Genomic DNA, 13,741 nt, shown 5'->3' on the forward strand with positions numbered 1-13,741 from the left:
TCAGTGGTGGAGAGGTTGGCTGGACAAAGGTGAATTTCTTGAAAGCCCCGTTTTTACTTAGTACCACATGGGGCTTTGTTTGGTTTAGTTCTTAACCTTGACCAAAGGTGCTAAAACCCTCCCTGTATTCTTTTCCGAGAGGTTTCTCATATTCGTCTTCAGTTATATGTTCATATTCTTAACCTAAATTTTGTACCACATAATTAGTCTTTTTCTTATATTCTAGTGTGTATTTGAATTGAGTACATTTATTAAGTATTTGTTATATATGCCCATGCATCTCTTAACCTAAAACAGCTACATTGATGTGCTGGAGATTATGCGAAGGAAAATGTAAAATATTTACTTAATAAATTTTGGGAGTTGGGTTTTAGAAGATTAATTTTTCTGCAGGGGATCCATGCTCTCATCTTTTATTAAATTCTTACTGTATTTTTTCCTTTAACATCATCTAAAAGAGGGAAACATTTTGTAATAGGTTGCATTTCATTTGTAAAGACTAGATAATTATTGTGTATATCATGCTAATGTGAGCATTTGGTATCAAAAATACTTTTAAAATTTTCTGAAGTTTTGTCAAAATAAATACAAAATCTGTTTCTGATTTTTTTCACATACGATGTTTTTACTAATATTAATTTCCATGCAAATTCTCTTTTTTTAAAGTTTGACAGTCAAACTGATAAAGCTGTGAAATATAAAGATAAGGCTATTATATTTTTTAAAACCTCCTTTTCTCTCAGAAGTGCAATCCTTAAGCAGTATAATAATATTTTATTACATATTGCTTTTCATCTGAAAATGTCATAAGACAATTTATAAATTCCTTTTTGATTTTTATCACTAAGAATTCAGTTTCCGTTTCTATGATATTTAATAATGGGACATAGCAAAGATCATTTTTCAGTGTTAAATAAACATTGAAGAGAGTACTGCTCAAATGAAGCTTTGAGCAAAAAATATCATGGCCTAGTTAGGAGAATGATGTCTCTCAGTTTGTTATTGACATAGAATAAACTACCCAAGTTCAATGTCTTAAAACAGTAACACTGTATTTCTTCTCAGATTTTGTGGTTTGTGTGAGTACTTCTACTGGTCTCATGTGGATCTCTCGAGCATTTGCATTCAGTTAGCACACAGGCTGGTCTGGAAGATCCCAGAAAGCCTTTCTCACGTTTCTGGATTCTTGGTTTCTCCTCCATGTGATCTCTTGGTATGTGGTATCTCATCATCTAGGCCCTTTCTACATAGTATCTTTCTTTACGGCATGAAAGCCTGCTTTGAATTATGACTTTTCCAAAAGGGTGAAAGCATAAGCCGCCAGATTTAAAGGCTTCTTCTGGAACTGGCATACTATCACTTTGATCCTATTCTGTGTTTAAAGCAGGACACAAGGCTAGCTCAAGGAGAGAGAAAGTTGAGTCTGCCTCTTCAAGGGAAGGATGGCATGTGCATCCAGGAAGTCAGGGCACTAGTGGCAACCAGTGTTGGAGACTACCTAGCACAGATAGCTTTGTAGTTATATGGTTTTCCTTGAGTTTTAAACATCTATTAATAGAAACAAAATTTCTTAGCACTATGTACTATTCAAATGACACTAACCTTGTTGAGTATATTCTGTATATTTAGTGCCACATGTTTGATTTTTAGTTGAATTAATAAATGTATTTTCCTTTCTTCCCTGATACATTTTGCTGCTTCTTTTGTGAACTGGAGATATTATTGACTGGTTAAGACATTACAACTTGACATTTGGAAAAATTTTCAAATTTACAGGCAGCAGATAATGTTGAAAGTGAATGTAAGCATTTGTTTCTAAAATTTTTAGAATTTTTACAAATAATGAGCATGAGGAATATTTAGTCTGTAGTTTTCTTGAAATGTTTTTGTCTGGTTTTGATAATCAGGGTAATAATGGCCTCATAGAATGAATAGGGAAGTATTCTCTTTTTTTCATCTTTCTGTAGGAGTTTATATAGAATTGGTATCATTTCTATATAAGATTCTATAAGAATTCAGCAGTGAAACCATTTGGCTCTCAGGTTTCCTTTTTGAGAAGTTTTTGGCTGCAAGTTCAATTTTCTTAGTAGACATAGGGCTATTTAAGTTATTTGTTTCTGTTTGAGTGAGCTCTGATAGTGTGAGGCTTTCAGGGAATTTGTTCATTTCATGTATATTGTTGTATATTGTTGATTTCATGGGCATAAAGCTGTTTGTAATACTCCCATAGGATCCTTTTAGTGTCTATAGAGTCTGGAGTAATGTCAGCTCTTTTATTCCTGATGTTGGTCATTTATGTCTTCTGCCTTTATTTTCCTGAGCAATCTGGTTAGAGGTTTATCAATTTCATTGATCTTCTCAAAGAACCAGCTTTTGGTTTCATTGATATTCTCTACTTTTAAAAAAATTTTAATTGATTTCTGCTTTTATCTTTATTATTTTCTTTATTCGCTTTCTCTTGAGTCAAATTTGCTCTTGTTCAGCTTCTTAATGTGGAAGCTGAGATCACTGACTTGAGACATTCTTGACATTTACTTCAGATGAATGGTAGAAAGGAAAAAAATACAGTTATAAAATGGCAGAAAAGTCTTCAATAACTTCTCATTATCTATAGGATAAAACCCAGATTCTTAACTTGTTATTCATAGAGGCCTGAACTGAATTTAAATTTACGATGATAGGGCAGCCCTGGTGGCGCAGCAGTTTAGCGCCGCCTGCAGCCAGGATGTGATCCTGGAGACCTGGGATCGAGTCCCACATCGGGCTTTCTGCATGGAGCCTGCTTCTCCCTCTGCCTGTGTCTCTGCCTCTCTCTCGCTCTCTCTGAATGAATAAATAAATAAATCTTTAAAAAAAATAAAAATAAATAAATTTAGGAAGATAAACTGAGCATACCCGGTTGTCTCTCCTTCTATTTAAAAGCCCATTAAAATGATAGTAAAGGCATTAAAAAAGACACGCAAATGAAAAGCTGGGTAGAGGAAAGGCATTAGTGGACAACCATATCAAAATTATGGAAATTTGTGGAAGAACACTAATAGAGCAAGAAAAGCATGCATAAAGGGGGCTGTAGAGAGCAAATAGCAGATCTGCTTGGCAAAATCCTGGGAATCAGCTAACTTAGGAGTGAGAAATGAACCTGAAAACAGATTAATTAAAGGCATTCTTAGACGTCCCTAACTTTTCTATTCTGAATTGCACCAATTGCTTTCTCAGATATAGTACTGCTGCTTTTGAGATTTCTTCTTACTGAGCTCCAGGGTTATTTTCAACATTTCTTACACACCTATCTTTCACTTCTGAGGATTTCATCCTAATTTTGCTAGAGTACATTCTCAAATAGCTTCCCTGAAAGGTACTGCTCCCTTAGATGTATTTGGAAAAGTTTGTGGGGGCATTTTTGATGACCATGTTGTTTGGGGATGTTGCACTACTAAACCCCAAAAAACCTGAGTCCTTGGAAGACAGTATCTAAGTTCCTCAAAAAATTAAAAGTAGAATTACCATATGATCCAATAATTCCACTATTGGATACTTACCTAAAGTAAGTAAAAACACTGATTTGAAATATACATGCACACCCCTATGTTTATTGCAGCATTATTTGCAATAGCCAAGAGGTGGAAACAACCCAAGTGTTCACTGATAGATGAATGGGTAAAGAAGACATGGTATGTATACACAATGGAATATTACTCAGCCATAAAAGAGAATGAACCCTGCCATTTGCAACAACATGGATGGAGCTAGAGAGTATAACGCTAAACAAAATATCAGTCAGAGAAAGGCAAATACCATATGATTCCACTCATATGTGGAATTTAAGAAACAAAACAAATGAACAAAGAAAAAGAGACCAAAGAAACCAGACTCTTAAATATAAGAGAACACATTGGTGGTTGCCAGAGAGAAGGCAGGTGGGAGGGATGGGTGAAATAAAGGGGATTAAGAATACAGTTAACTTGATGAACACTGAGAAATGTGTAGGACTGGTGAATCATTATATTGTACACCTGAAACTAGTATAACACTATATGTTAATTATACTTCAATCAATCCAAAAAAGGCTTGAGTCCTCGAAAGTAAATGAAAATGATTCTATTTTCCATTTGCCCCTGCACTTGACTGATAGCTTGAGTGGCTGAGGGATTTGAGGTTCAAAATTATTGTCTCCAGTATCTGAGAATTGCTTAAATTATTTCTAGTATCCATGCTTGCTGGTGAGGCAGCCATTGCCGATCTGATTCTTACTCATTTAAGTGTGTTTAGAAATTGGTTAAATTTGCTTTTGAGATGTTGCAAACATATACCTATATGTTTATAAATAAATTGCATCAAATATTTCATACTATATTTTTAATTTGTATTTTTCAGACAATGAATGATTTTGACTATTTGAAACTACTAGGTAAAGGCACTTTTGGGAAAGTTATTTTGGTTCGAGAGAAGGCAAGTGGGAAATACTATGCTATGAAGATTCTGAAGAAAGAAGTGATTATTGCAAAGGTAATTGATTACTAGAGTTAATTACTAAATTTTGCTTTATGGTATGCACTCATGGCATACATATGACTGAGGCGTAGAAATTCCATTAAAAAACCAAAATGTTGATTGTAGGCTGTTGTTGCAGTAGTATCTGTATATCAGGATTTATTTATAACATTATATATTTCAAAAATTTATAATATTATCTGAACATTGTATACTGAAGCTATTTTATTCTCTTGAGGAGATAAAAATATTTATTCTATGTTTTTGTGTTTGGGGGAATGTTTTGACTGTTTTGACCTATATCACTAATCCACTAGTGTTGCTTTTTGATATTTTTCCTCAATATTCTGAATTTTTTATTATTAAATTAAAAAAGTAATTCAAATAGCATAAGTGATTTGCACCCATAAGTTTACACAGCTCATATTGCATCCATAAGTTACACAGCTCATATAAGAATGAATGGGAAAGCATCCTTAATAGATTTGAAAATATGAGAATCCTAAAATTAAAAGAAATAATAGTCTCTGAATTTTTTTCAGGAACCTTTAACTCCCACTTTCATAACTTTATTCAGCTTAGACATACACAAATAACTAACATGTTAATGATGCCAATTCTCACCCAGAGTTCTGAACTGAATCCTAATACCCTCAATAAACAAATTCAATATACTTTACAAATTGGTCCATGCCTTATGTTTTGTTTGATTGAACAAATGATACATAATATTATTGGTGTACTTAATGGACTACTTTAACTTTCAAACCACAGTTGACCCTTGGACAACTTGGGGGCTAAGGGTGACTCCCTGCTCAGTTGAAAGTCCAGTGTCACTTTGGACTCCCCCCAGATTTAACTAATAGTCTACTATTGACGGACAACCTTAGCAATATCATGAACAGTCACGTCTTATATAGTGTATTTGTACAATGAAGTAAGTTAGAGAAAAGAAACTATAATTTAGACAATCATAAGGGACATAAAATATATTTACATGACTGTATTGTATTTAAGTGGACCCCTGCAGTTCAAACACGTGTTGTTTGAGGGTCAACTGTATAGTTTCCTCATCTGGAGCATATTGCTCTACACACTACGAAGCTGTGCTCCTCCTGTCTCTAACATTTGTTTTCATTTCAACTCTTACACAAGTCTGTGTCTGGTATTGGAAATAACACTGACCTTGGAGTCTTATAGGCCTGGATTCACACCCTAGCTTTGCATCTTAAGATTTCATAACCTTTAACAACCCATTTTTTGGGGCAGTACGGCTCTCTTAGAGACATTTGCAGTGTTTTGGGGGAGCATATTTGCTTATCACAAGCATATTTGCTTATCACAGTGAATCAGGAAAAAAGAAACTGCTGACCATCATAAGGCTAATAAGGCCGTGCATGCTGAATGTCCTGCAATGTGTTGAGCAGCCCAGCACAGCCTTGCATTTTTTATTTGCAAAATTTCACTTGTTAAAAGAAAAAAAGTCATTTGAAGTAAGGAGCACTAAGTGTTGTATGCAACTGATGAATCACTGAATTCTACCTTTGAAACTATTAATACAGTGTATGTTAACTAAATCTAAATTGAAGAAATTTTTTAAAAAGGTATTTCTGGACAGGAATATTAAGGATTAGGATAGGCAAAATGTTTGGCATCATACCTGACACTGTTCATTAAACTTATATTTTCTGGGAGCTAGTATAGTGCTACTTACTAAATGAACCCAAACAAATTACTCTTTATGCCTTCATTTCCTCAGTTGTAAGATGAGGATAATATAATGCGTATCTCATAGATTTGTCATCAGGATTAAATGAATGAAGAAGTATAATTGCATTTGCTGAAAATAAAATTGAACTAAGATTAAAATAGTATTAAACGAAAATAAATACATTATCACTCTAAGTATTTGCTATGATTATTATTACTCTTACCACCTACCCTGTGTGAAGCATCAGTAAATCATTTCTATTTTGTTTTTTCTTTTATGCATTAGCCTCACTTGAAGCCTATTTTCCCTAACTATTAATTATACTTTCCTGAATAACTCTATAGAACTGGGTATATTTTACAAGTGATAGCATATCCAGTGTGGTGTACTATCCTTGATATATTTTCACCATAAATCCATTTATCCATTTCTTGAAACAAAATATGCCTGCTTATAGTAAAATGATTAACAGTATAATGTTTCAGAGTCTGTCTGATAAGACCTGGGGTTTGAATCATGATGTGCCCATTGCAGAGCCTCATATCAAGGAATAAATGATGTCCATGGGCCTTATTACTGTTGATGTTAACACTAACCACTTGATTAAAGCATTGTTCCCCAGGTTTCTCTACTGTAGGCATTTTTCCCATTGTAATTATTAACTATCTTAGGAGGGATATCTGACACTATACAGGTATTTTTTTTCTTCTTAAATTTTTGCCCACTCATTTTAACTTCCATCAGTGGATCTTGTCTACAACAGTTATCACTGTGGGTACTAATGGTATTTTCTATTTCCTTCATTCTTTATGCATTTATTCTATTGAGTCTAACTGAATAAAGGTTTGATAATTTTATCTTTTCAAAAAGTGAACTTTTACTTTCATTTATTTTTCTCTATTTTTCTATTCTCTGTTTTATCTCTGCTCTAATCATTATCATTTCCTTCCTTCTGCTAGTTTTAGCTTTAGTTTATTCTTTTCTCACTCCCTGAAGTTGTAAAGTTAGGTTGTGGATTGGAGATCTATCGTCGTCTTCTTCGTTGTCATTGTCATTGTCATCGTCTTTGAGAGAGAGAGTGCATACATATGGAATTTGGGGCTGAGGGGCAGAGGGAGACAGAGAATCTTAAGCAGGCTCCAACTTCAGCAAGAGCCTGACACAGGGCTTGATCCCAGGACCCTGAGATCATGACCTGAGCTGAAATCAGGAGTTAATCACTTAACCAACTGAGCTACCCAGGTACCTCAAGATCTGTTTTCTTTTTAAGCATAAGCGTCTAAGGCTATAATTTTCCACTTAGCATTGCTTTTGATATTTCCCATAAATTTTGGTATGTAGGTTTTTCTTTTCATTCACCTCTCAGTGTTTTCTAATTTCCCTTATGATTTCTCCTTTGATCCATTGATAAAGACTCTTTTAATTTCTACAAACTTATAAATTTTCCAGTTTACTTTCTGTTTCTGATTTCAGACTTTATCTCATTGCTGTTAGAGAAGGTACTTGGTATGATATCTGTCTTTTTAAATCTGTTGAGACTTAATTTGTGGCCTAACATATGGTGTATGCTGGAGAATTTTCCACCTGCACTTGAAAAGAATGTGTAATCTGTTGTTGGGTGAAACATTCTCTGTGTGTCTGTTAGATCTAGTTGGTTTATAGTGTTAAGTTTTCCATTTTCTTACTTCTCTCTAGTTGTTCTGTCTCATTATTGCAAGTAAGATACTGAAGTCTCCAACTATTATTGTAAAACTATTTCTCATTTTAATTGTCTTATTTTTGCTTCATGCATCTTGATGGTTTGCTATTAGGTACAAAAATGTTTATAACTATTATTTGTTGCTGGATTTGAGCTTTTGGTAAATATATAATGTCAATTCTTGTCTTTTATAACTTAAAAAAATTTTTTTTTTTGGTCTGATAATGAAATAGCCACCCCTGCTCTCTTTTGGTTACCTTTGTATGTAATATTTCATCCTTTCAGTTTCAGCATATATGTGTCTTTGCCTCTAAAATAAGTCTTTTGTAGACAGTGCATATTTTGATCATCTCTTATCTTCTGATTGGAGGGTTTAATCCATTCACATTAAAATAAATACTTATAAGGAGGGAGTTCTGTCACTTTGCTATTTTTTTTCAATATGCTTTATACTTTCTTTGTCCTCATTGTCTGCAACTGTCTTATGTTTAGTTGATCTTTTTATAGTGAAACATTTTAATTCCCTTCTCATTTCCTTCTCTATGTATTCTGTAGCTATTTTCTGTATGGTTACCATGGGGATTACATTTAACAACCTAAAATTATAACATTCTAATTTGAATTTATACCACCTTAACTTCAGTAACATACAAAAACTGCTTCTCTGCTGCTATGCTACTCTACTCAACCCTTTTAAGTTATTTATGTTAAAAATGACATCTTTATTCTTTTTGGTGCAATTATAAATGGGATTGTTTACTTAATTTCTTTTTCTACTACTTTGTTATTACTGTTTAGAAATCCAAGAGATTTCTGTATATTAATTTAGTATCCTGCAACTTCACTGAATTCATTTATTAGTTCTGGTGGTTTTTTGGTGTTTCTGGGTTTTCTATATATAGTACCATGTCACTGCAAATAGTGACAGTTTTAATTCTTTCTTACCAATTTAGATACCTTTTATTTCTTTTTCTTGTTTTATTACTGTGGCCCAGACTTCCAGTACTCAGCTGATTAAAAGTGGTGAGGGTAAGACATCCTTGTCTTGTTCTTGATCTTAGAAGAAAGGCTGTCAGTTTTTACCATTATGATGTTAGCTATGGGTTTTTCATATATGGCCTTTATTATGTTGAGGTATGTTTCCTCTAGCCCTACTTTGTTGAGAATCCTACAGTGAATGAATGTTGTAGTTTGTCAAATGCTTTTTCTGCATCTATTGATATGATCATATGGTTTCTATCCTCTTACTAGTGTGATATATTACATTGACTGATTTGTGAATATTGAACCACCTTTACCTCTCTGGACTAAATCTTACTTGACTGTGGTGAATGATTTTTTAAAAATGTATTGTTGAATTTGGTTTGCTGATACTTTGTTGAGGATTTTTGTATCCATGTTCATCAAAGATATTGGTCTGTAATTTTTATTTATTTACTTTTTGTAGTATCTTTATCTGGTCTTAGTGTCAGGGTAGTGCTAGCCTTATAGAATGAATTGGGAAGTTTTCCTTCTTCTTCTGTATTTTGGAGTAGTTGAGAGTAATAGGTATTGATTATTTAAGTGTTTGCCAGAAGTCATCTGTGAAGCCGTCTGGTCCTGGACTTTTGTTTGTTAAGTGTCTTGGTTACTGACTCAGTTTCATTTCTAGTAGTTCATCAGTTCAGATTCTCTATTTTTTCCTGATTCAGTTGGAAGATTATGTTTCTAGGAATTTATCCATTTCTTCTTGGTTGTCCAGTTTGTTGGCATATAATTTTTAATAAAATTCTTTTATAATCCTTTGTATTTCTATGGTGTTGGTTGTTATTTCTCCTTCATTTCTGATTTTATTTATTTGAGTCCTGTCTTTTTTTTTTTCCTTCTTGATGAATCTAGCTAAAAGTTTATCATTTTTGTTGATGTTTTCAGGGAACCAACTCCTAACTTAATTGATTTTTTATATATATTTTTTAGTCTCTATTTCATTTATTTCTGCTCTAATAATGATTATTTCATTCCTTCTACTAGCTTTAGGTTTTTCTTTTTCTAGCCCTTTTAGGTATAAAATCAGATTATTAGTTTGAGATTTTTTTGTATCTTTAGGTAGGTCTGTATTACTATAAACTTCCCTCTTATAATTGCTTTTGTTGTGTCGCCAAATTTTGTACCATGTGTTTTCATTTATCTCCATGTATTTTTAAATTTTCTCTTTGATTTTTTGGTTTGTCCATTCATTGTTTAGTAGCATGTTGCTTAGCCTCTACTTGTTGTTCCCAGATTTCTTCTTGTAGTTGATTTGTAGTTTTATGTCTCCGTGGTCAGAAAAATTGCATGATATAATTTCAGTCTTAAGTTTATTGAGACTTGTTTTATGGCCTAAGATGTGATCCATCCTGGAGAATGTTCCATAAGCACATGAATATAATATGTATTCTTCTGCTTTTGGCTGAAATGTTCTATATATGACTGTTAGGTCCATCTGGTCTAATATGTCATTGAAAGCCACTGTTTGCTGGCTGTTTTTCCATCTGCATTATCTCACCATTGATGTAAGTGGGGTGTTAAAGTCCCTTCCTGTTGTATTACTCTCAATTTATGTCTGTTAGTAAATTGCTTTATATAAATTTATAGTTATAATTTATGTAATTTACAATTGTGATATCATCTTGTTGGACAGATCCCTCTATCATTATGCAATGCCCTTTTTTGTCTCTTGCTACAGTCTTTTTTTTTTTTAAAGATTTTATTTATTTATTCATGAAAAAGAGAGGCAGAGACATAAGCAGAAGGAGAAGCAGGCTCTCCAAAGGGAGCCTGATGCAGTACTTGATCCCCGGACCCTGGGATCATGCCCTGAGTAGACACTCAACCACTGAGCCACCTAGGTGTCTCTACAGTCTCTGTTTTGTGTATTAGGGAGGTCAGCCACATCTCCTGGTTCTAAAAACAGTGGCCTCATGTAAAAGAGGTCCTGTGGTACCCTGTAATGCCATACCCCTCCCAGGTCACTAAATAAAGGTGCTCCAGGGGTGTCTGCTATGTGGGCTGTGTGTGCCCTACTGTTGTGGCTGAGCCATGTTTGCCTTCATTCCAGTCGGCTGCCGTGACCTGCTTGGCCTACTGCGGGAGCACGGGGCAGGATTTGGTCCCTGTGCTGTTGGGGTGCCTGCCAGAGGCTAGTGGGATCTCAGCGTTGGGTGGGATCAGCAATTAGGCTGAGTGTCAGCACTTAGTCTCTCTTTCTGCCACAGTGGTAAGCACACCACGTGGCAGGACTTTTCTTTCTGCGCACTCAGCCAAAAGGTTCTGCTGCTCAAACTAGGCATACAAGTGTGTGGGTTATCTCCCTACCTCTCTCCATGACAGAAGTCACTTTGGAATGGCACCGATCCCTCATGGGGCTGCTTGTGGCATGTGGCATGGCAGGAGTCACTTTGGAGGGTTGAATGGGACTGGTCTTCAGGGGAACACCAGGGCAGAACACCATTGTTAGCAAGGTAGGAGGAGGGTGCTGGTGCTGGCTCCCACAAGTGTCTAGCTCTCCAGACTGGGGGAGGGGAAGAGAAATGGTGCCCATAGCACTTTTCTTCTTGGAGATGTGTCCTGAAGATGTCCACCTCTCCAGCACATGTTCTGAGATGAGTAAATAAATCTTCATGTATACCCCAGGTGCTTTTTTAACTACTGCTTCTGTGCTGTGTCTCAGTGAGTTACTTGCTGGCCCTTTAAGGATGGTAAGTCCACTGATTTTTAACGTACCTGGAGTTAAGCTCCATTGACTTGAAAAGCTCCTAAAGTTAAGCCCATTGGTTTTCAGAGCCAGCTGTTAGCAGGATTTTGTCTTCCTGATGCAGGGACCCAGCATCTGATGGCTCTCATGTCTCCGTGGTTGTGGTGTCTCTCCTGTTTGTGGTGAGTCTTGCCAGGAGTTTGGTTCTCAACTCTGCCTCTGCCCCTCCTACCTTTTTCCAATGGCTTTCTCTTTACAGTGAACTATGGAATATCTGTTCTGTCTGCAGATTGTCTTTGGTTAGTTGCACAGATGTAACTGTTGTCTAGGTATGTCCATGGACCAGGTGAACTCAGGATCCTCCTGCTCTGCCATCTTCCCAACCACCCCTTGAAATGTACTTCTAAATACAACTCAAAAGTCAAAAGTACCCCTTGATCCATGGACTACAGAATGGATGTTGTATTAGTGGGCATGAAAACAACACTAATCCTGTTGTCCATTTCCATTAGAGTTCTTGGGCAGTCAGGGGTGTTGTCAGTAAGCAGTAATATTTTGAAAGGAGTTTTTTTTCTGAGCTACTCAGTGGTTGGCTTAAAATATTCACTAAACCGTGTTGTAAATAGATGTACTGTCTCATCTGGGCTTTGTTGTTCTGGTCAAAGAGCACAGGCAGGGTAGATTTAGCATAATTCTCAAGGGTCCTAGGATTTTTGGAATGGCCCATGAGCATTGGCTTCAACTAAAAGTCGCCAGTTGCATTATCACCTTTTAAAAAAAAAAAAGAGTCCGCCTGTCCTTTGAAGCTTTGAAGCCAGCCATTGGCTTCTCCTCTCTAGCTATGAAAGTTCTAGATGGTATCTTCTTCCAGTATAAGGCTATTTTGTCTATATTGAAATCTGATGTTTAGTTTGGCCTCCTTTATGAATTCTCTTAGCTGGATCTTCTGGATAACTTGCTGCAGCTTCTGCAACAGTAGTTGGTTTTTCATCTTGTACTTTTGTATTATGGAGATGACTTCTTTAAACCTTGTGAGCCAACCTCTGCCAGCTTCAGACTTTTCTTCTGTGGCTCCCTCACCTCTCTGAGCCTTCACAGAATTGATGAAAGTCAGAGCCTTCCTCTGGGTTAGACTTTGGCCTAAGGGAATGTCATGGCTATTTGATCCTCTATCCAGACCACTGAAACATTCTCCATATGAGCAGTAATGCTGTTTTGCTCCCTTATCATTCATGTGTTCACTGGAGTATAACACTTGCAATTTCCTTCAAGAACTTTCCCTTTGCTTTCACAGCTTGGCCTAGCTTCCAGCCTCTCAGCTTTGACCTACCTTCCTCACTCAGCTTCATCACATCTAGCTTTTGATTTAAAGTGAGAGATTATACATCTTCTCTTGAACACTTAGAGGCCATTACAAGATTATTAATTGTTTAAATATTAATTTCAATATTGTGTGTCTCAAGGAATAGGGAGCCTCAGAGGGAGGGAGACTCGGGAATAGACAATCAGAAGAAGATTCTGAACACACACACACAACATTCGTTGATTAAATTTGCTTTCTTATATAGGCAGGGTTCGTGGCACTACAAAATAATTACAATAATAATATCAAAGATCACTGATCAGATATCTCCATAAAAGAAATCTAATAGTAATGGGATGCCTAGATGGCTCAGGGGTTGAGTGTCTGCCTTTGGCTCAGGTCATGATCCCGTGGTCCTGAAATCGAGTTCCAATCGGGATCCCCAGGGAGCGTGCTTCTCCCTCTGCCTATGTCTTTGCCTCTCTCTGTGTGTCTCATGAATAAATAAATAAAATCTTTAAAAAAAAATCCAATAGTAACGAAAAAGTTTGAAATACTGTAAGAAATGCCAAAATATGGCACAGAGACACAAAGTGAGCAGCAAATGCTATTGAAAAAATGGCACTAATAGACTCTTGATGCAGCATTGCCACCTTCAATTTGTAAAAAATGCATTATCTGCAAAGTGTAGTAAAGTGAAGCAAAAAAAAAAAAAAAAAAGTGAGGTATGCCTGTACAGCATTTTAAACTCACTTTGATTAGATGAGCTGAGTCAATCTAATCCTGCTCATATCCTCAGCCATACACAGTGATTGGGTATAATGT

General features: G+C 35.7%; 1 protein-coding gene across 9 annotated transcripts in view; it reads left to right on the top strand.

Annotated features, from left to right (window-relative positions):
* The window catches only part of AKT3 (AKT serine/threonine kinase 3), a 308,906-nt gene that overhangs the window by 180,548 nt on the left and 114,617 nt on the right, over window positions 1–13,741 (top strand). For all 9 annotated transcript variants that reach the window (XM_077901455.1, XM_077901451.1, XM_077901457.1 and 6 more), the window contains one exon: window positions 4,375–4,506. In XM_077901455.1, the coding sequence (XP_077757581.1) occupies window positions 4,375–4,506 (132 nt within the window). The remainder of the gene's footprint in view (window positions 1–4,374; window positions 4,507–13,741) is intronic.

Source organism: Canis aureus, chromosome 6 (genome assembly GCF_053574225.1).
Source record: "Canis aureus isolate CA01 chromosome 6, VMU_Caureus_v.1.0, whole genome shotgun sequence".
Classification (NCBI taxonomy): Eukaryota; Metazoa; Chordata; class Mammalia; order Carnivora; family Canidae; genus Canis; species Canis aureus.